This window comes from Berghia stephanieae, chromosome 1 (genome assembly GCF_034508935.2).
Source record: "Berghia stephanieae isolate SIO BIC M18660-M18661 chromosome 1, UCSD_Bste_1.3, whole genome shotgun sequence".
In the NCBI taxonomy this organism is placed as follows: Eukaryota; Metazoa; Mollusca; class Gastropoda; order Nudibranchia; family Aeolidiidae; genus Berghia; species Berghia stephanieae.
The window spans coordinates 64,803,978-64,828,219 of NC_088360.1; the positions used below are offsets into that span (position 1 = coordinate 64,803,978).

The window sequence follows — 24,242 nt, forward strand, 5'->3', positions numbered from 1 at the left end:
TGGTCCGTTTCGACCACAAACTCTTTTAGCAGTAGATATCTGCTGAATGTCTTGAAAGCAAAGACGATGGCCAGTCCTTCACGCTCTATTACAGAGTATCGTGATTCTCTGTCCAATAATTTTCTGCTTGCATATAAGCAAGGCATTAGAGTTCCCTCATGCTCCTGTAATAGTACACCTGCGATGCCCTTATCAGATGCGTCAGTTCTTACAACAAATTCTTTTGACATGTCGGGTAATTTAAGAATTGGTTCTGAACAGAGTAATGCCTTTAATTGGTTAAAGCTATTCTGACACGCTTCTGTCCAAACAATTTTGTTCGGTGACCCATTCTTTGTCAGATTTGTTAGCGGTGTCGCGATGTGCGCGAAGTTGTAAATGTATTTCCTGTAAAAATTTAGGAGCCCAAGTACTTTGCGTACTTCTTTTTTTGTCTTAGGTGGTTGCAATTGTGCGATTTTTGTTTGTTTTTCTGTCTCGGGTGTCTGTGTCCCATGACCAACGGTATGATCAATCCTGCATTTGAAGCTTCGATATTAGTAAACATAGGTTGCGACACTGTGTCTCTATCAAAATATCTTTTTAGCATATTTGCATGGAATGTCTTTGTTGTGTTGTTAATTTTAATCTCGTAATTAACATTAGATTTTACTGCTGTTATTTTGAATGGTCCTTTCCATGTAGCTAAAGGTTTACTCGAGTCATCGGGTAAGAGTATTAACACTTTGTCACCAATTGCAAATTTTCTCGATTTGCCTTTGCGATCAGAGTATTCCTTGTATTTCTCTGCTTTTTTAGTGACGGATTCCTGTGCTAGCTTACAAGTGTCCTCTATTTCTGTCTTTCAGGTTTCTTACATATTCGTAAGCAAACATAATTTCGTTATTGTCCTCCTCATTCCCTTTACAAATGTCGGCTACTATATTGATCGGGCCGCGAGGTGATCGTCCATACATCAACTCAAATGGGGAGTAGCCTCGTCCATACATCAACTCAAATGGGGAGTAGCCTGTAGATTCTTGGGGTATTTCTCTATATGCAAATAGGATTGCTGGTAAGTATCTGTCCCAATCATCTGGTTTTTCTGCTGACACTTTTCTTAACATATTCTTTAGAGTGCCATTAAATCTTTCACAAAGACCATTTGCTTGGGGGTGGTAGGGAGTTGTGAATGAGTGTTGGATTCCCATGAGTTTCATGCTTTCATGCATCATATGTGATGTAAATTGGGGTCCATTGTCCGACAGTATCTCATTTGGTATGCCTATTCTAGTAAAAATTGTCATCAATGCTTCAGCTATGTGATCCGATGTAGTTGATTTCAATGCTATCGCTTCTGGCCACCTGGTTGCGTAATCAACTAGTGTTAGTATGTGTGTATGGTTTCTATCTGATTTTGTTAAAGGGCCTATAATGTCAATTGCAACTTTTTGAAAAACTTTTTCAATAACTGGGGTTGTCTCTAATGGCAATCTCGGTATTCTGCCTTTTGCGACTCTTCTTTGGCATGTGTCACAAGATTTCACATATTCTCGGACGTCTTTAGTAATTCCAGGCCATGTGAAATTCTCGGATATTCTCTTCAATGTGGAAGAGCTCCCAAGATGTCCAGAAGTTATTGAATCGTGCGCTATTCCAAGGATTTTGTTTCTGTAAATACTCGGCGTGACCAGTTGTTTAGCTATTTTGTTTCTTTTCCTATGTAACCTGAACAGAATATCTTTTTCAATGATGTATTCAACTTTTGATTTCGTCCCTTTGTTTGCGATATTGAAATATGATGTTAAAGTCGGGTCCTTTTTCTGTTCTTCAATGAACCTGTTCCTGTCAAATTGTTGTGGTTCAAGGAAATAGTCATTGACTTCTCTGTTGTCTTAGTCATCTTTCTTGTTTCTGCTAGACAAGCTGTTTCTTGGGTTAATGACCATTCTTTTACATCTGTTGGGTTGTCTTTAAGACCTTTTATATTGCCAACAATAACATCAGCGACGGGGTTGGGAAGTATACAGCATTCCACTATTCCTGTATAGTATGGGGTTTCTATGTACACATTAGCTGTTTCAAAGGTTTCGACTGTGCCACTGAATGTGATGCATTGTACCGTTTTTCCAGTTTTGTCTTCGTCATTGATCAAAGATGCTTTTATTCCTACTGTACTGCATCCTGTGTCTCTCAATATTTTGCAATCACTTCCAGTAGCTTTGCCTTCACAAAAAATAACGATCATGACTTGTGAGTTTGTGTTAAAAGTGAAATACCTTTCACACAATACACATTTATATTTTCTCCTGACATTACTCGTGTCTGATTATTTACACTTGTTTGGAGTGATGCATTTGCAGTTTCTTTTGGATATCCCTCGATTTTGTAACATTTGTCTGCTGTGTGGCCCTTCATTCCACAATATTGACATTTAATTATAGGTTTGTTGGTTTTCTTATACTCAGTATTATTGTCAGTGCTATTTCTTGTTTTGTTTTGATAGGATCGGCTATGGTCTCTATTGAACTGTTTGTTCCATGGTTTGTTACTATGATCATCTTGTTTCACTTGCGTGTTCCGAGTGATTGATCGGCTCGTTCTATTTGAGTATTGAACTTTAGGTGTACATGGACTCTGAGCAGCGGCAGCGTAGTATGGTTCCTTCAATGTTCTGCTAAGGGGTGTCAATGGATGTGCGCTGTTAAAGTTTTCTGCGTAGATTTTTAATTTGTCCAAGTTTTCTGGCTTTCTCTCTTTAAAGAATGCGACTAAATCTGGGTTGCAAGCTTGATAGATTCGATTCTTCAGCGTGAGATAGTAAAGGCCTGCAAAGTCGTCTTGTTTTACGTTTGCCAACTCAAGCCACCGATTTAGAAATTGAGTAATTCGGTTCACGAATGTATTAAAGTCTTCTCCACTTTCCGGTTTTGCAGTGTGAAACCTTTCCTGGTAACCATCTTCCGTTAATCTAAATCTTTTTAGTAGAGCGTCTTTAATTTTACCATAGTCATCTGCATCTTCAGTTGTTAAGGTATAGAAAACTTTTAGCGGTTCCCCAGATAAGCAGTTAATCAAGGCTGTGGCCCATTTGCTTTCTGGCCAACGATAACCTTTAGCCTGAACTTCGAATCGGTGTAAGAAGGATTCTAGACAGTCTGAGCGTTCATCGTATGTTGGCATGCGTGGAAGTTTCACGAAAAATTCTTCACTATTATTATGTTTTCTTTCATGACCGGTTTTTGTTTTTTCAATTTCCAGCATCATTTGGGTCCTTTTGGTTTCTTCTTCTGCTAAAGCTATTTGTCTTTTTAGTTCCCTTTCTTGGACTCTTTCTTCTCGTTCTTCTCTACGTATTCTTTCTTCATTTTCTTCTCTACGAATTCTTTCTTCCTTTTCTTCTCTACGAATTCTTTCTTCGTGTTCTTTTTCTTCTCTACGAATTCTTTCTTCATTTTCTTCTCTACGAATTCTTTCTTCATTTTCTTTTTCTACGAATTCTTTCTTCTTTTTCTTCTTTTATTTTCTCTTCGCACCATGAAAATATTCTTTCCTGGGGTATTCTAAGTCCTTTGCGAGACTTAAGTATCTTTTATATGCTTCCATTTTTGCAATAAATTAGTTACGATATTTTATATATATTATATTGACAGGATACTGTTACTGACTGTTTTATTTATTTACACTTACTGGAATGAACTGTTCTAATTTTAGAAATCTCTCTCTCTTATTTCAACTTATTATGTATGTTGAATTTGATGCCTTTTATCGTTATATCTTATAAAGCAATGTGTCAATACAATGCGGAGTTATTATGACTTGTGTCAATAACAATGTGTCAATCGCGTGTACTCTAAACTATGTTACTACGAAAAATGTATCACCAATGTGTGTGACTCGTCGTTAGTTTGTGTACAATTATTCGCAATGACGCTAATATACTAGAGTGTGATAACAATAATAGGATGCCAAAATAATCCCAAGTTATCTATCACTAAATATAACACGACGGCTAGTAGACTCCTTTTATTATTCTTTTTTTTTTTTTTTTAAGGCTCACTTTTCAGAACATAATATATAAGTGGTTTTCGGTAACAGTAATATGCCAAAAATGCATTTAAAACAAATCACTATGCAAAACAAATCACGATGTCTATAGTTACTATGTGATGCCCAACTCATGTAAAAGAGAATAATGAAGGATATATTTACCAACTCAGTTCGTGGCTGGGACCTCTCTCTTGTTCAATGGTTGTTCAACAATTGTAATTAGGCATTGAAGAGTGTTTAACAGTGATGTCTGAAATACAACACAATAAAATATCGTAAGATTTACAATAGTTACAAAATGTGTTCACAACACTGAGTGATTGGATGATAGGTGAATGAATCGTTATGGAATGTAAACATATTGAAAACAATTCATGAATGAGGCAAACAACAAAATGAAATGAGTGATATAATAACAAAGTGGACAAGGAATGAATGAATGAATGAAAAACTGAGTGAATAGATGAATGAATGAATGGATAATGTATGAATGAAAGAATGAAGGGAGGAATAAATGTATGAATGATTGGATAAATGAGTGAATAAACGAATGAATGGATGATGAAATGAATGAATGAATGAATAAATGAATGAACAATGAATGAATGAATAATTTATAAATGAAAAATGAATGAGGAATGAATCAATAAAATGCTATTCAATTTGAATGAAAGAATGAACGGATAAATTGCTATTCCATTTAAATGAAGAAATGAAAAAGAAAAAAAAATTAATCCTGTAAATAGGGAGTTCAATTAAAATATGATCAAGTGGGGCAATTAAGAGTTTTACAATTTAAACTTAAAGTTAGATGAAATAGATATATGTAACTAAATAAATTCAATTCTTTATATGTGTCCCCTCCAAAATGTCATGGTCTCAAGTGAGTAAAGAGCTACTCGACTATGCATAAAGATATATGTAGAATGAGGCCCCAGAATTTACTAGTTACTATAAATGAAAAACAATTAACGATTTGTTTACAATGAAATAAAAAGAATGATGAAATTTAATGAAAAGAGATAAACAGTGATCGTGGCAGTTACAAATAGAGATGTGAATATATTACGTAACTTATGATAATATGTCAGGTTCGTAAGTTTACGGCAGTTGACAGGCTTGGATGATATATTCGTCTGATAACAGGCTCGGGCTCGTAAAATTCCACTTCCAGGCAATTGGTAAGGAGTTATTGTGTAATTCTTTGACAGCGGGCTTGGGTTTGATCCTTGGAGATTATACAATCAAAGTTAAAAGCTCCGGCGTCTTAATGGTGTAGATATAATATCTACAAAGTCCCAAAAGATAAAAATCTTCCAGTATATATAAGGAATAGAACGACTGGCCGTCCGGCATAGATTGTGAAGAGAAGTGAGTGTAGAATGTTAGACCTATGAGCTTTTATAATAAATGGCTACGTGACAGAATGTAGAACGAAAAGTATTCACTAATTAGAAATTAATTCGAGGGAAGGCTATAAAAAGAAAGACGATCTAATATTAGAAGGTAAAGTATATCTAAGCCTACCGAAATATAACTGGAGTGAGATGAATTCAGTTCTTAATAAAATAAAATTTAATAAGATAATTGTGAACAATCTTTACTGTGACAATTGATCACAGCATTCTTTGGAATTGACTCGAAAGTCTCTTTGGCATCAAGGGATTGGCGTTGAAATGGTTTGAATCTTATATAAATAGTATGCGCTTGGCTAAGAAGCTCATAACATTGCCATCCGGAAGTATACCGGACCAACACACAAAACTGTGTGTATCCATGAATGTTTATAGTCGGGTTAATACAGTTCAGTGAGCATTACTCATAAACGCGGATGGCAAAAAACATCAACAAAGAACTGTGTGACGTCATCTTCGAACTATCTATAACGAATTGTCGACAGATTGTTGTGGTTAAAAATGTTAAATCATCTGATCATCCTCTGAAATTTGATGTGACACGGGGATCAGTATTGGGTCCACTTATTTTTACAATGTGCATACAATCCCTTGGATCAATTATTTATGATTTTAATCTACTTTACCAATTTATGCAGACAATAGTCAAATCTTTAAGTCGGCAACCTACAACCATTTACATATTTTAATCTTGGATTGTTACATTGCAAAGTTGGATGGAACTGAACAGACTAAAACTTATTGATAGTAAAACTTAAATAATCTTTATCTCTAGGCCAATATTTATTTAAAATGTAGAGCATGAATCAATCGTTTTAGGAAATAGTGTAATACGCTTCAACAGTCGTAACGTCACTTCCCTCATTATGACACATGATAACTTAGTAACTGGCTCTAAACTATCGGAACAATGGCGGACGCCCTTATAAAATATTTCTCCGACGAGCATAAAGGTGTATCCAGAGGAGAAAAACGTTTTAAATATGATCGTGTTTTGACTTTTACACATTCTGATCACAAGACATATGAAAAGTTCTAGCCAGCATGAAGAATAAAAAGTACCGATTTTCTTTGTTTAGAACCACGATGGCCGCTGTGACATCAGACTATTGAATCCAATTGAACCTGCCAAGTTTGTTCAAAATCTGGTTGTATTTATTGATTAAGATTTGTATTTTACCAGCCAATTAAATCATATCATAAGGTTAATGTACATGGAAATGTTAAGAATAATTGAATTAGACTTCTCAGTATAAGAGACATCTCGGCCTTGTTAGTTAATTCACTAATCCTGTCAAAGATAGATTATTGCAATTCTCTCCTCTCTTCTATATATAAAGACAAAATAAAATGCCTTCAGGTAGCCCAGAACGATGCCGCCATGCTTATTTATAGAAAGAGGAGAAATAAATTTGCATCAGGTTTGCTAAGAGAACTCTACTGGCTTCCCATTTAGAAACATATAGAATATAAGATCTGCACTATTGTATTTAAATCAGTGCACTCGCATTTTCCTGGATACATTAATGAAATACTTAAAGTCTACATCCCAGCCAGAAATCTGAGATCAAAGTCTGATAATGACTCGTAAAATTGGCGAGTATGCATATGAATATTCAGCACCCCTTATCTGGAGCTCCCTTCCAAGATATATCAGAGACAGTAATGATGCAGATTTCTTTTAAAAACATCCTAAAACTTTTCTTTTTAATAATATGTAACACTGTATAATAATAATAATAATAATAATAATAATAATAATAATAATAATAATAATAATAATAATAATAATAATAATAATAATGATAATAATGATAATGATAATAGTAATAATGATAATAATAGTGATGATGATGATGATGATAATTGTTATAATATTAATGATACTACTACTCCTACTACTACTAGTACTACTACTACTCCTACTACTACTAGTACTACTACTACTACTACTACTACTACTACTACTACTACTACTAATGATAATAATAATAATAATAATAATAATAATAATAATAATAATAATAAGAAGAAGAAGAAGAAGCTAATAATAATGCCATTGTGCCAACTATGGAGGGTCCGCCTTATGATTATGACATGATTATTCAAGATTACCATCAAATGAATATATCATAAGGTTTGATGTACCGTGGAATGGAGTGATAAAGACCATCCCCCAATAGTGCCTTTAGATCACTTTTTTAACATCTTTATCTGATGTATCTTGACATTAAATTAATCTGTCCGATCTTCTTTTTCTAAACTGTGGGGAAGGGTGAAATCTATCAAATTGCAAATGATGTATATTTTACTATACATGTATTTGTTTAATAATGATCAATTTGGGGAGATGGTCTTAGTCACCCCAACTGGCCTTATTCACCCTATTCCACGGCACTTGAGCATAAATTTGAATGTTTGATTATTTTTTCTTTTATTTTTCCATATTTATCTCAGTATTGAAGGAATTCATTGAAGGTTATTGAACTAGAACTTTTTGTTTCAAATTTAAATGTGTTCCTTAAGACTTTCTATTTATTTGATGAAATTCTTCGTTGTAAACATTAAAAAAAAATAGAAATAAACTTAATCATACCTCTTTTTATTTATCTTGTCTAATTTTTCGATTCTGATATCTTTTATTGATCAGAATTCCCTGTTTTTTCAAAAGTATGAATTGGATATGAAATCACCATCATTGGGAGAAGGCACTTTCTCTATATGCAGGTACGGTTTGATCAGATGCTTATAAACCATTTGAATTATTGGCAGGCATGGGTAACATGGGAAAAGTTGTGTATAATTCATTGATACAATGCTAACAAAACGGTGAAAATGGAAAGTCTTCAGGTGGAAACAGTACAAACATTGGACGTTTTAGATACAAACCCTTTGTCAGCAAAACAATAAACCAAGGGGTTTTGAAAACAAATGAACTAAGTGTAGTGAGAATTATAGCTTTTCGTCCAAAGCCTTTCCATTTTTACCTTTTCACGAGTATGTTTACTATCCCAGACTTCAGGCAGCCCTCACTGCTCTCTATTTACCATTACCAGACAAAGCAGAAAGTAAATGAAATAAATGAAACTTTGTCACCATCATTATCTCTTACATTCGAAATTGAATGGATTATAAATGGACTTCTGATATTCCTTCACATTATTTAGATTTAGTGATTTGTTCACAAAATAGCAATGGTCAAAATCTTACTTCTTCCCAGGAAATGCTGGAGCATTCTAACTAATCAGGTATATGCTGTCAAAATCATTAGTCGACGCATTAATTCTAACCGTGAAGTCCAGTTGCTGAGCCATTGTCAAGGTCATCCAAATATTGTCAACTTAGTTGATGTCCTCTACGATGATGTAAGTAAAAGCAAATACTATATTTAGTTTTTGAATTCTTTAGCTCAATTTGACGGGAACAGATGAAGACTATTAAATTCATCCTTCGTACTGAATCATCAATTTTGTATCATTGATGTTCCTTAATTAGCCACTCCCACGCCTCGTTCTGAAAAAAGTCCTCGAAATTAAAGGGGAGGCAAGAGAAAATCAGCTGATCGTTAAAATAGCAACAGAAAAGTGGAGGTGCTCGGCAATGAATGCAAGAAAGACATTTAAAACGCCGTAAAAATGTTTTAAAATCACTTAATGTATAATTACCATCCATAACAACCTGTCAAATTCACATATATGTAAGATGCCAAGCCAAAATTAATGATAAAATAATAAAGAACATGATTGACCGGTGGTCCGTTGACTACACATGCATAAGAGTACCAGAAATATTTTGTAAACAATGTAACACAATATAATGTGTAAGTTTCAAAGCAAATGCAACTACAAATAACATCAAAGAACAATGTGGGACTGCTGTTTTAATTTCATAAAACCAAACGCATATTTTCTGCCCCCGATATTGAACGTGTAGTTAGTATGTATTGTACAAACAACATTCGTTTAGACAGGTAGTTGGGATTCTAGCGCCAGTTTTATTTGGGCAACCATGATTGGGTTTTCACTGAATGCACTTATTATTATTACTATTATTTTTATTATCATTATTATTATTATTATTATTATTATTATTATTATTATTATTATTATTATTATTATTATTATTATTATTATTATTATTATATTATTATTATTTTTATTATTATACAAATTTCAGTCACCGAAACTAATAATAAGAATCTCGGAAATAATAAATTAAACACCAACCCTAACAACAAATATATGAAAGTCAAGTTCGAAACAAGACAACAATATTGAACGACATGGTGACGGAGTCCGAGACTGATATAGCATTTTTTACGGAGTCATGGCTGCGCGAGAGTGGAGATGAGGTCATAATATCAAATTTAACCCCTCCGGGATATAAGCATTTTTCTGCTTGCCGTAGGAGTGGAAGGGGCGGGGGAATTTTGATTCTCCACAAAGAAGACTTGAAGGTGGAGATGAAAGTCCAATACAATTACAAAACTTTTGAATGCTGTGAAGTTAACATCAAGACTAGACAGCAAAACTGCAATTTCATCTGCATTTACCGTCCACGGCCTAATAAGAAAAATAAAACAACAACAAAGGAATTAGATGTACAAATAAGGCACCTCACAGTACCAATAATATTAGGGGATTTCAATATGCACTAGACAACCAATCAAGTCCCGTAGTGAAAACAATTACATCATTATTGCATAGCTGCCAACCAGTACGATAAAATCGTATTTAGTACGATTTGGCCAATCCAGAGAAAGAAAAAAAATCCAGAAAAAAAAAAAAAAATGAAGAAAATCTGATAAAAATTATCTTGGGAGAAAATTTTCGCCTCAGTAATCTGCTTCTGTCACCACCTCCCCATCACTTATGCCTACCCAGTATGATGATAAAGGTAAGCTTCTCTTAGTATTACAGTTCTGACCATTCTAGTACTTAAGTACATTAATAAATATGCCATTTTAAGACATGAATTGGGCGTCCGCGCCGCACCGCGTATAATAATACGTTTTTGCATTTTGAAAAGTTGGCAGCTATGTTATTGGCTTCACACTGCCTTCACCAACTGATTGACAAACCAACGCATCGACGAAACCACATTCTTGACTGGCAAATGACAAATCAAAAACATCAAATATCCACGTGACGGATCAATGCCTGTCAGATCATTACGTCATCGCTTTCGTTGTCAATCTGACACGCCCACTCTCTATAAGACGAAAGATTACATCTAGAAATATTAGAAACATCGACAAGGGCAGTCTGGAGAGAGAAATATCAGAGTGTTTTACAGATACCAAAAACCAGACTTCAATCCAATACGATGAAAAGCTCTCTGAGCTCTTAGAGCGCCATGCTCCAACAACAACAAGGACAGGTCACGAATCGACCATCGGCCCCGTGGATGACAATTGCTATAAAAGAGGCCAAATCCGAGAGAAGACATGCAGAACGACGATGGAGATCAACCGGTCTTTCCATACATAAAGCTTTATACAGGGAATCAAGTAAAAAAATACGCACGCTGATTACCAATGCAAAGCATGCTTATTTGAATGATAAAATCTCCAATTGTCCAACAACAAAGATATTATACTGTATAACAAAATCAATGACCGGAAAAAAGATTGATTGCGTTTTCCCTAATACTATCCCAGAAAAAGATCTTCCAAATGAATTTGGTTCCTATTTCCAAAACAAAGTGTCCAATATAAGACATCACCTTGACCAAAGTTCCGCGTCTCCGCCAAAATTTGAATCATACAATGGCAAGGATTCGTTTAACAAATTTACCCCAGTGACTGAAGAAGAAATCAGGAAAATCATCTTCTCGTTGCCTCGACCCAATCCCCACCTCACTATTACTTGAATATATGGATATGCTCATCCCTGCTATCACTAAAATAATCAACGACTCTTTACAATCGGGAACAGTCCCCGATCCTTTCAAGCACGCATCGTTACTCCTCTTCTGAAAAAGGCGAATCTGTCACCAGAGAATCTTAAAAACTTCAGACCAGTTTCCAATTTACCGTTTATTTAGAAAATCTTGGAAAAGACTGTCCCAGCCCAACAGAACGATCATTTGGCAAACTACAACTTATATGAAAAAAAATAAATCAGCTTATAGGCAACATCACAGCACTGAAACTGCCTTACTAAAAATTCAAAACGACCTTTTGTGTGAGGCTGACATGGGTAAAGTTTTGGTTCGGGCCCTCCTAGATCTAAGTGCGGCGTTCGACACAATAGACCATTCGATTCTAGTTGAGCGTCTCTCCAAATGTTTGGATTGTCTGGAATAGTGTTAAAATGGTTCGAGTCCTACCTTATCGGCCGCACACAAACAATTCAAGTAAAAGGAATAAAATCAGATATTATTAAGGTTGACTTTGGTGTGCCCCAAGGATCTGTTCTGGGTCCCATTCTCTACACTTTATACACACAATCATTGGGAGGTGTTATAAGTCATCACGGTGTCACGTACCATATGTACGCTGATGACACCCAGCTCTACCAATCCGCAAAACCAAGCGAAATTAAAGGGTTACTGAAATCGATGGAGAACTGCATTGAAGATGTGAAGAACTGGATGGTAGCTAATTAACTGAAAATGAACGATGAGAAAACAGAACTCCTATTATGTAATCCTAAAAATAACATTTGTGAACAAGACCTTTCGATTTGTATTAACGTTTTCGGAAAACGCCAGAAACCTGGGAATTTATTTCAGCAGTGACCTGTCCATGGAATATCATGCGACACAACTTTGCAAAGTACTGTATTGTGAAATTTGCCGTATTGGCCAACTTTCAGCATCTTAAAATCAAAATTCCTTAAAGACTCTAGTTTCTGCTTTTGATTTTACTCGTTTAGACTATTGTAATTCACTCCTATCTAATTCCCCAGGTTTCTTACTTGATAAACTACAGCGGTTTCGAAATCAAGCTGCTAGAATAGTTTTAAGAAGAAATACGAGAGAACACACGACTCCAATGCTTTTGACTTTACACTGGCTTCCCATTAGGGCCAGGGTGCTCTTTAAGGTTGGATTCATGTGTTTTAAATGTTTCACGGAAGCGCTCCTGCTTATCTCGATGATCTTGTCGAACCATACGTTCTGCCCCGTGCATTGAGATCAGGTGATCATCGTCTACTTAAAGTGCCAAAAAAGGGTAAAAAACTCTCTGACAGATCCTTTAGTCACTTTGCACCGACTGTCTGGAACAATCTCCCCTTATCTCTTCGTCCCTACTGAACTCGCTTTCAGGAAACACTTAAAAACTTATTTATTTCGAGAATTCTTAATTTATTAGTTATTTTATTTGAGCAGACGATGATCACAGGATATGTATATATATATATATATATATATATATTACTTTTTAAAAAAAATATGTTAAATAGTTGGATGGTGGAAGGTTTGTGTACGTGTGTGTGTGTGTGAGAGAGAGAGAGAGAGAGAGAGAGAGAGAGAGAGAGAGAGAGAGAGAGAGAGAGAGAGAGAGAGAAGAGAGAGAGAGAGACTGGGAGTGAGATAGATAGATAGTGTTAGTGAGAGAGAGAGAGAGAGAGAGAGAGAGAGAGAGAGAGAGAGAGAGAGAGAGAGGAGAGAGAGGAGAAAATTTGAATGGATTGAAGTTGATTGTTATGCGTCTAGGGCTTTATTGTATAGAGGAGTGGGCGCAATATAAATAAATTTCATTATTATATTATTATTATTATTATTATTATTATTATTATTATTATTATTATTATTATTATTATTATTATTATTATTATTATTAATAAGACCATGACACTTATGTCTGGACAGGTTGTTCGCAAATTCTGCCTTTGTGTTCCACTGTTCGAATAGAATTAATCTCTATTTTTTCCGTTTATTTGCAAAGTTTCTGCACTTTATAAATAATAATAATAATAATTGTTCAAATTTTTACCTTACACCCGATATTACAAGTGAGCCAGTGAAGAAGATTGTCAAACAGTGTGACAGATGAAATAGGATATTGTCAAGATTTTTTAGAGAGCGAGAGAGAGAGAGAGAGAGAGAGAGAGAGAGAGAGAGAGAGAGAGAGAGAGAGAGAGAGAGAGAGAGAGAGAGAGAGATTTGTTTTTGTGTTTTTTTCAAAATCTCTCTCTCTCTCTCTCTCTCTCTCTCTCTCTCTCTCTCTCTCTCTCTCTCTCTCTCTCTCTCTCTCTCTCTCTCTCTCTCATTTTGCACAAGGTTGTGCTATTTACTACTATTTATCAAGAACAGCCAAGGTGGCAACTCAGTCTCTGTATAATCTAAGCGAGATGGCAGCAGGGACCTCGCTCCTTATCCAATGCCGAAGCTTCAGTTTGAGAGAAACGGTTTTGTTTAAAAAAACACCAAAAAAAAAAGTTCGTGTTACGGTGATGGGAGTTGAAGTCGGCTTATTATAAAATCGTTTTTATGGTCTGTTTGGATTACCCTTTTTCAATAGAAAAGGTGAATATAACATAAACTTGAAGAATAGGCAAGCTAAATGAAAATTAAATTGACTGATTAAATGAGTATGCGAGGCTGAGTTGCGAATGACTACTGGGTTCTGACATTCCAATCCCAGTGTCATTCATGTTCACCATACCGTGTTACTGTCTACGCACTACACTACATTGTTAGTGACTGGTCATGCCTTTTTTTGTTTGTATGTTTTACGCAAGCTTAATAAAAATTAAATTGACTGATTAAATGAATATGTGAGGCAGAGTTGCGAGCGACTCATGGGTTCCGACATTCCGGCCCCAGTGTCAGAGTGTCAGTCATGTTCACCGTACTGTGTTACTGTCTACACACTACACTGCATTGTTAGTGACTGGTCATGCCTTTTTTGTTTGTATGTTTCTTTTAATATGGGTCAATCTACAAAGAATAACAATAGAAATGTTCAAATCAAAAACGAGATTAACTATTACGTGCCTGTAATGAAGTGCTTTCCACAAACCGTATTACTCTCTCTCTCTCTCTCTCTCTCTCTCTCTCTCTCTCTCTCTCTCTCTCTCTCTCTCTCTCTCTCTCTCTCTCTCTCTCTCTCTCTCTTAAAATCTAAAAGGCATTGTTGGTGTGAGTTTGCTGAGTGAGAGAGGGATCTAGTAATGACTTTGAGTTTGAAACGAATATTTTTGTGTTCGTTGATAGCTCACACGGTAGAGCCACGCTCTCACCTGCCAGGCGGAGTTGTCGTACCAATAAGGTCGCAGGTTCAAACCCCACCACCGCCGCGAAAAATTTTCATTCTCTATTGTCTTCTGGCACTTTTCTATTCACTTCATATCTTGTTGTTACCAACATAAGTGCCTGCTCCACTCACTTTTCTGAATTAAAAATTCACCCCATACACCGGAGCATACTCAATGTCTCAATCGTTTCTATGTTATATGTTTGTGTTGAGAATATTGGCTATTAAGCTTAACTGCTGGTCAAAATTATTCGCGATGGTGGTGTACGAACGAATCGGCGGTCTCAAGAAGTGGGTGAGAGAGGGATCTAGTAATGACTTTGAGTTTGAAACGAATATTTTTGTGTTCGTTGATAGCTCACACGGTAGAGCCACGCTCTCACCTGCCAGGCGGAGTTGTCGTACCAATAAGGTCGCAGGTTCAAACCCCACCACCGCCGCGAAAAATTTTCATTCTCTATTGTCTTCTGGCACTTTTCTATTCACTTCATATCTTGTTGTTACCAACATAAGTGCCTGCTCCACTCACTTTTCTGAATTAAAAATTTGCTGAGTGGATAAGGCTTTGCATATTTATTTGGAATTTTGGTTTTGAGCACTGCTTCGATATCTCGGGTTTTTTTCTTATTTGATTAAAGAACTCACAAGTCTTTATTGTGTCTGTGCAGTGATGTTTGGGTATCTAGTCTTTTTTTTTTTTTTAAATTAGGCCTCAAATAAAAATTATATCATGTGATGAATAAAGGGAGTTTCTTTTATTTGCTTAAAATGTATTAATTATGGTTTTATGAAAAGCATTTTGAGTTTAATGTACTTATGTATCCCTGATTATGTTTTCAATTCTTTTTCCAGCTTCACACTTACATAATCATGGAGCTCTTAACAGGAGGAGAATTACTAGCCAGATTACGCAAAAAGAAATTCTTTACAGAGACAGAAGCCAGTGAGATTCTTGGCAAGCTGGTGAAAGCAGTGGATTTCCTACACAGTCGTGGGGTTGTACACAGGGATCTTAAGCCCGAGGTATGAATTTTCTTCATTTAACTCAATTTTATCACTTAACTCATTGAATAATAACTGTAGCTGTCTGCTGTCAGAAAAAATGAGCATAGCTTCTTCTTTTTCATATTAACCAACAATAAACTTGAGGATTACTGTCAATGATTTTGCATATTTATTTGTTGAGAGAAAAATGAAAATTTTGAGAAGTTTGATGGTATCTGACAATGCTAAATGAAATAAGATTTTGATTAAATGAATGGAACAATTGAAACAAACCAAACTGATATACAACTGATTGATAATTTGATATAATTGTGACACGTCATGAGAACCTACTGACTTACTGGGCTTTAAAAATGTTTTTATTGGTCATATTATTGGCTGAAGAGGGGCTTTGATCCTGAAGCATTCCGTGTTTTGTGGGGGGTTTTTTGTTTTGTTTTTTTTGAAGTTATATTCAATGTTTTAAATTACTTTTTACTGTTCACATTTTCTAGCAGCTTGGTTTCACTTTGACTAAACTGAGGAATTGTAGATTTTGCATTGAACACCCCTGTTTGAAACTGAGATATAGTTAATCGTTTTCTTCTTTGTTTTCTGCTTTATCCAAATCAATTAACTGACCCAGCCATACAAAGAGTTACTGTCAATGGACATTCATCAAAAATGGTCTTTATTACTATACAGTTTTTGGACTTTATTGGACTTTCGGACTGAGGACCAGCCCGACCTTGGGAGAGCTTCTTCAAGGTTACGAAATATTCAATATTGGTCAAAAACTGTTTTATAACACCTCAGTCGTATAGTTTGCTACAAAATCATCGTTAAAGTAGTAAATATAAAAAAATAGCAGAAGAGTAAATAGAATTTTTAAGTAATACAAGATTAAAAGTAGATTTTAGTCTAAATTAAAGTGTCAACAAGTAAAAACATCACATTGTTGTATATTACTCCTCTTTGTATTATTTAAACGAATGAACAAGTTATGGTGACCCGACTCAATAAAGGTCAGTTTGGTGCAGAGATAGAAAAGATATTTTAAAGGGTGAAGGTCAGAAGTCGATAAAGGACTGCTTAAGTCAATAACTTTTTTTGGCACTGGCTTCTTTCTGGCAACAGCACGTGGTTTGCTGCTCTGTGATATTCTACAACATATTTTTACTCGATGTAACGACATGTTTTATAAAATATTATTCTTTTTTGGACCATTTACACCAGATTTATATTTTCAACAATTTTTTAACTCCAACTGCGATTATTAACACAGGTATGGATATTAAATTCCAATTTTTATCAAGATTTTACCCTATTGATAACTCTACACTGCCGTCCATTATTTATTATTCTTCCGGTGAGTTGAGACAGCTTTGTCCCCCGTCAACGGAACCATTGTTAGTGAATACCGATTTTATCAAGCCACGAAAAAGGTGGAGGAAAGGAGGCATTAAAACGAAACGTGACCGTCGTCAGCATCGCCCATTCCTACCATGTGATGTAACCCTTAATGTGCGGTTGTTGAACAACAAATCAGATGAGCTGTACTCACTCACCAAGTACAATAATGATTACAGGACTGCGTCGATCATCTTACTGACCAAGACATGGCTGTCACTGGACACACCATCAGGTGGATTCCATTTGGAAGGTTTTACCCTACACAGAGGATACTGTGTGAGAAGTGATGAAAGAATGGAGGCGGTGTGGCCACTTATGTGAATGATAAGTGGTGTCACAAAAATAACAGTTGCATTGTTTCCAAACACTGTGATGGTAATATTGAACTGTTGACTGTGTCAATTCGTCCATTCTATTTACCACGGGAATTTACAAAAGTGGTGATCATAACAATTTACATCCCACCAGACACCACCACCAACGAGGCAAACGGCAATCGACATGCTCTACGATGAGATTGACAGAATATAAAACAATCTTCACCTGACTGTTTATTACTATTAACAGGGGATTTTAACCAGTGTAAATTTAAATTTCCGGGGCTCTACCAATTTGTCAATTGCAACACAAGAGGCGACGCTATTCTATTTATTGTAATGTCAAATTGTCTTATCGATGTTTTTCCCATGCGTCACCTTGACCATGATATGTTTTTGTTGCTGCCATTTTATAGGCTAGTATACAAACAGTTTAAACCTGAGAAAAAGACTATTGATGTCCTGAATAGCAAGGCCTACTTGGAAGTAGGGTTGCTTTGAATGTACTGATTGGGGTGTGTTTGTTGATACATGGTGTGACGTGAATGGATTGAATGAATGTGTATCAGATTATATTGAGTTTTGTGTGCAGAAGGTATGTAAAAAGAAAGAAATAGTGATGTATGCTAACAACAAACGCTGGGTCACAAAAAGAATGACATTACTTTTGAATGAAAAGAAGTATTTATACACCAAGGGAGATAGGAAAGGTTTGAAAACGAAACAAGAGGAAATAAAGAGAGAAATAAAGAAATGCAAGGCTAATTATTAGTCAAAATTAGAGGATGATTTAAGATCTGGGAATATTAAGGATACATGGAAGGGAATGAAGACGATCATCAACCATAACAACAATAAAAGGAAATCCAACTCATTGAGTGACGTTGACGTTGATGAATTAAACAATTTTTATGCACGTTTTGATGATGGTAATTTTGAAAATGAAATTAATAGAAATAGATCAACATTATTAAATGACGTGACAGAAGAAGATGAGATTGTGTTTGATGAACGGCGAGTGAGGAGAGAGTTTGAGAGTGTAAATGTGCGGAAAGCGTGTGGGCCAGATGGCATAAGAGGCAAGTTATTGAAAGTGTGTGCCGAGCAATTATGTTATGTTTTTACCATTACTTTTAATATGTCTATCCAACAATCCTGTAATCTGGCCATTTGGAAAACATCGAAAATTGTCCCTGTCCCCAAGAAAGACGGCTTCTCTTGTATGAATGATCTCAGACCTGTAGCCCTTACATCTCTTGTTATGAAATGTTTCGAACGACTTGTACTGAAAAAGCTTAATCTCCAGTTTGGTCCCCAATCTGACCCCTTACAATTTGCATATCAACCAAATAGCAGTGTTGATGATGCCATTAACCTTTTGTTGAATAATAGTTACAGTCATTTAGATAAACCAAAGGCATATTGCAGAATTCTTTTTATTGATTTTTCTTCATCATTCAACACGATTCAGCCCCATTTACTTGTTGAAAAGCTGAAATGTTTGAATATAAATCCCCATTTAATTTCCTGGATTTTAGACTTTCTTTAAGAGAGAGCACAATTTGTAGAAATTAATGGAAACAAATCTAATAAAATAATTAACAATACAGGAGCCCCTCAAGGGTGTGTTCTCTCTCCTTGCCTCTTTAATGTTTACACAAATGACTGTACAAGTGACTTGGTCCCAATTTTAAAATTTGCTGATGACACTGCCCTTCAAGGGTTAATATTTAAAAAGATTATGAAACGGCATACAGATCTGAGATCGACAGATTTGTTGGTTGGTCGGAAGATAACTCCCTGAAATTAAATGTAGGAAAAACCAAAGAAACGATTTTTGATTTTAGAAAGAACACAAATTCCATCAGTCCGCTCAAAATTAACAATCAAGCTGTTGAGCAAGTTTCGGTTTACAAATATTTGGGGATTTTAATTGACAATAAATTGCAGTGGCATTTACAAACCAATGTTGTTATCTCTAAATTGAACAAAAGAATGTATTTTATTCGGAAACTTTCAGAATTTGACATAGACAAAACGTTATGCACCCTTTTTTATAGATCCGTTTTGGAGACCGTTATTACTTTTTATATTGCAGCATGGTGTGGAAATGCCAGTATTTGCGACATTAAGAAAATTGATTGGATAATTGATAAAGCCAGGTGTTATACTCACCCAATTTCAAAGGTAGAAGAACTGTTCAAGAGATTTTGTCTAAGTAAAATGGAGAAAGTTATGAAGGATGGCGATCACCCCCTTCACAAATATATTAAGTTCTCCATGAGGAGCCGTCGCCTTATATCTATAAAAACAAAGACAACACGTCACCTTAATTTATTTTTGCCACATGGTGATCAAATTTTTTGCGTGGAACTGTGATTTAAATTAAATACTATCTTTTAAATATACACTCACAAGTTCGGACTAAAGGCCAGAGGTATGGCCTATCTCAATTTATCAAATTAATATATAAAGTGTTGCTATTGGTTCTTGGTTGTATATTTTTACATTTTTATGCATTTGCATATGGGTTCAAACCGGGGGTCATGGGGACAACATGTTTCGCTTTGTAAAATTTATATATATATATATAATATATATATATATATATATATATATATATATATATATATATTATATATATATATAATTATATATATATATATATATATATATATATATATATACTAGTAAAAAGCCCGCAATTTCGCGGGGAAAGAACTATTTTCATTCGATACTGTACTCACCATCATTTAATGAGGGCAGATTGGTAAACAACGTTGTCTGTGTAATTCGGTATATCTTCAGTTGATTTTTCTGTGTGGCCCAACATGAAGTGTAAGCCACTATAGCCTCTGACCCGTGACACAGCAACATACAGTTGTCCGTGTGTGAATACCGGTTGTGGTAAGAAAATCAAGATATGAAGTGAGTAGAAAAGTGCCAGAAGACAATAGAGAATAAAAATTATTCGCGGCGGTGGTGGGGTTCGAACCTGCGACCTTATTGGTACGACAACTCCGCCTGGCAGGTGAGAGCGTGGCTCTACCGTGTGAGCTATCCACGAACACAAAAATATTCGTTTCAAACCCAAGTCATTTCTAGATCCCTCTCTCACCCACTTCTTGAGATCGCCGATTCGTTCGCACACCACCATCGCGTAGTAATTTTTTGACCAGCAGTTAAGCTTAATAGCCAATATTTCTCAACACAAACATATAACATAGAACGATTGAGACATTGAGTATGCTCCGGTGTATGGGGTGAATTTTTAATTCAGAAAAGTGAGTGGAGCAGGCACTTATGTTGGTAACAACAAGATATGAAGTGACTAGAAAAGTGCCAGAAGACAATAGAGAATAAAAATTATTCGCGGCGGTGGTGGGGTTCGAACCTGCGACCTTATTGGTACGACAACTCCGCCTGGCAGGTGAGAGCGTGGCTCTACCGTGTGAGCTATCCACGAACACAAAAATATTCGTTTCAAACCCAAGTCATTTCTAGATCCCTCTCTCACCCACTTCTTGAGATCGCCGATTCGTTCGCACACCACCATCGCGTAGTAATTTTTTGACCAGCAGTTAAGCTTAATAGCCAATATTCTCAACACAAACATATAACATAGAACGATTGAGACATTGAGTATGCTCCGGTGTATGGGGTGAATTTTTAATTCAGAAAAGTGAGTGGAGCAGGCACTTATGTTGGTAACAACAAGATATGAAGTGACTAGAAAAGTGCCAGAAGACAATAGAGAATAAAAATTATTTGCGGCGGTGGTGGGGTTCGAACCTGCGACCTTATTGGTACGACAACTCCGCCTGGCAGGTGAGAGCGTGGCTCTACCATGTGAGCTATCCACGAACACAAAAATATTCGTTTCAAACCCAAGTCATTTCTAGATCCCTCTCTCACCCACTTCTTGAGATCGCCGATTCATTCGCACACCACCATCGCGTAGTAATTTTTTGACCAGCAGTTAAGCTTAATAGCCAATTTTCTCAACACAAACATATAACATAGAACGATTGAGACATTGAGTATGCTCCGGTGTATGGGGTGAATTTTTAATTCAGAAAAGTGAGTGGAGCAGGCACTTATGTTGGTAACAACAAGATATGAAGTGAGTAGAAAAGTGCCAGAAGACAATAGAGAATAAAAATTATTCGCGGCGGTGTTATATGTTTGTGTTGAGAATATTGGCTATTAAGCTTAACTGCTGGTCAAAAAATTACTACGCGATGGTGGTGTGCGAACGAATCGGCGATCTCAAGAAGTGGGTGAGAGAGGGATCTAGAAATGACTTGGGTTTGAAACGAATATTTTTGTGTTCGTGGATAGCTCACACGGTAGAGCCACGCTCTCACCTGCCAGGCGGAGTTGTCGTACCAATAAGGTCGCAGGTTCGAACCCCACCACCGCCGCGAATAATTTTTATTCTCTATTGTCTTCTGGCACTTTTCTAGTCACTTCATATCTTGTTGTTACCAACATAAGTGCCTGCTCCACTCACTTTTCTGAATTAAAAATTCACCCCATACACCGGAGCATACTCAATGTCTCAATCGTTCTATGTTATATGTTTGTGTTGAGAATATTGGCTATTAAGCTTAACTGCTGGTCAAAAAATTACTACGCGATGGTGGTGTGCGAACGAATCGGCAATCTCAAGAAGTGGGTGAGAGAGGGATCTAGAAATGACTTGGGTTTGAAACGAATATTTTTGTGTTCGTGGATAGCTCACACGGTAGAGCCACGCTCTCACCTGCCAGGCGGAGTTGTCGTACCAATAAGGTCGCAGGTTCGAACCCCACCACCGCCGCGAATAATTTTTATTCTCTATTGTCTTCTGGCACTTTTCTAGTCACTTCATATCTTGTTGTTACCAACATAAGTGCCTGCTCCACTCACTTTTCTGAATTAAAAATTCACCCCATACACCGGAGCATACTCAATGTCTCAATCGTTCTATGTTATATGTTTGTGTTGAGAATATTGGCTATTAAGCTTAACTGCTGGTCAAAAAATTACTACGCGATGGTGGTGTGCGAACGAATCGGCGATCTCAAGAAGTGGGTGAGAGAGGGATCTAGAAATGACTTGGGTTTGAAACGAATATTTTTGTGTTCGTGGATAGCTCACACGGTAGAGCCACGCTCTCACCTGCCAGGCGGAGTTGTCGTACCAATAAGGTCGCAGGTTCGAACCCCACCACCGCCGCGAATAATTTTTATTCTCTATTGTCTTCTGGCACTTTTCTACTCACTTCATATCTTGTTGTTACCAACATAAGTGCCTGCTCCACTCACTTTTCTGGTAAGAAAATCCCCACCTTGCTTAATGTCTGCTCCTGAGACTTGTTAATTGTCATTGCATATGACAATTGTACCGGAAACTGTCTTCTATTTAGAATAAATGGTGAGCCCGAATCCGTTGTTGTCGTCAGATTGATTCTAGGGATAAACACTATGTCGCCAGCTCTACTACCCGTAATTATCTTGGCTTCTAATACTTTTGAACCTAATTTAATTATTAACAAACGGGTGCCATTTAGGAGGCCTGATTTAGGATTTATATTTCTAAGCAGCATGACTGACGTGTTGGCTTTCAAATATAATGCATGTGGAGGAAGCCCAGGAGGTGTAAGTTCGTTCAAGAATTCAATCGGGTATAAGTTGATGTCAGAGTCACTTTGAATGGAATCAGCACTGCGGTAAATTTGTTCAGTTGATGAGGTCAACCTGGACAGAACGGCTGCATTTATTTTGTCAACATTTTCATGGGTTGTAGTCAAAATTGCTGTCTCTGATAGATAACGTTCATCCGCAAAGTTCAGATTCAAATCATTGTATACAGCATTTATCAAGCATTCTGGGTCATTTTCAGGAAGGCATAGCGCTGTAGGTAATTTGACAGGATACTTTCCTATTTCGCTGAAAACCGGCTCTGTACCATTTCCGATGCGGAGAAGCCAATTTGCAAAACAGTTATTGTCATCAGTAACCCTCATGTTCTTGTTCAGGTGAAAAATGGTGACAAAATTCCAAATAATTGATTTGTTAAGTGTGACACTTAATATATCGGCTTCACTTCCTTTGTTAACAACAGGTAGAATTTGCCGAAAATCCCCTCCAAGTACAACCACTTTGCCCCCAAAAGGTTTTGAACTGCCTGTTATGTCACAAAATGTCCTGCTCACACATTCAAACACACGCCTGTCCATCATAGGTGCTTCATCCCAAATTATGAGAGAACTACTCTTTAGTAACTTAGCTGTGTCTGATTGGCGACTGATGCTACAGGTGCTGTTATCCGTTATTGGAATTGGAATTTTGAACGTTGAATGTGCTGTTCTACCACCGTGCCATAATTCTGCAGCAATTCCAGATGATGCAACAGGTGTAGCTGAAAGTCCTCGACCTCTGATTTCTGCAAGCGGCGTGTTATATACATAGGTTTTGCCAGTTCCACCTGGGCCATCGATGAAGAAGACATTATTCACCCGGTCTTGTTCAGGTATGTCAATTGCTTCCAAAATGGCAGTAAATGCTAACTGTTGGTCATGATTCATCTTCATTTTTCGACTGTGAGCAATTTGTCGTTGCTCATTTGGATCCCATACTTGACAGGCAGTTGCGTATGATTCTGTAGGCTCAGGCAGTTGATAATCTTTTAATGATCTATTGTGAATCATAAGAAGCCTGTTAACGTCTTCAAGTGTCTTACTAACGCAAGCTTCAGCAGACATACTTTCAACATGAGAATAATCTTCAGCTAGCTGGTCTTGAAAAGTATTCCATAAGGAAAAAGGATCTGTGGGGTTGCAAAAGATCAAAATCGTGACAAAAAGCTGTCGGAGTTGACTTGCTGAGGCAACAA

General features: G+C 36.4%; 1 protein-coding gene across 2 annotated transcripts in view; it reads left to right on the forward strand.

The window, feature by feature from the left end:
* LOC144979410 (ribosomal protein S6 kinase alpha-5-like) overlaps positions 1–24,242 on the forward strand; it is a 187,266-nt gene that overhangs the window by 154,508 nt on the left and 8,516 nt on the right. For both annotated transcript variants that reach the window (XM_078926062.1, XM_078926058.1), the window contains 3 exons: positions 8,095–8,171; positions 8,665–8,809; positions 15,502–15,672. In XM_078926062.1, coding sequence (XP_078782188.1) covers positions 8,095–8,171; positions 8,665–8,809; positions 15,502–15,672 — 393 coding nt within the window. The remainder of the gene's footprint in view (positions 1–8,094; positions 8,172–8,664; positions 8,810–15,501; positions 15,673–24,242) is intronic.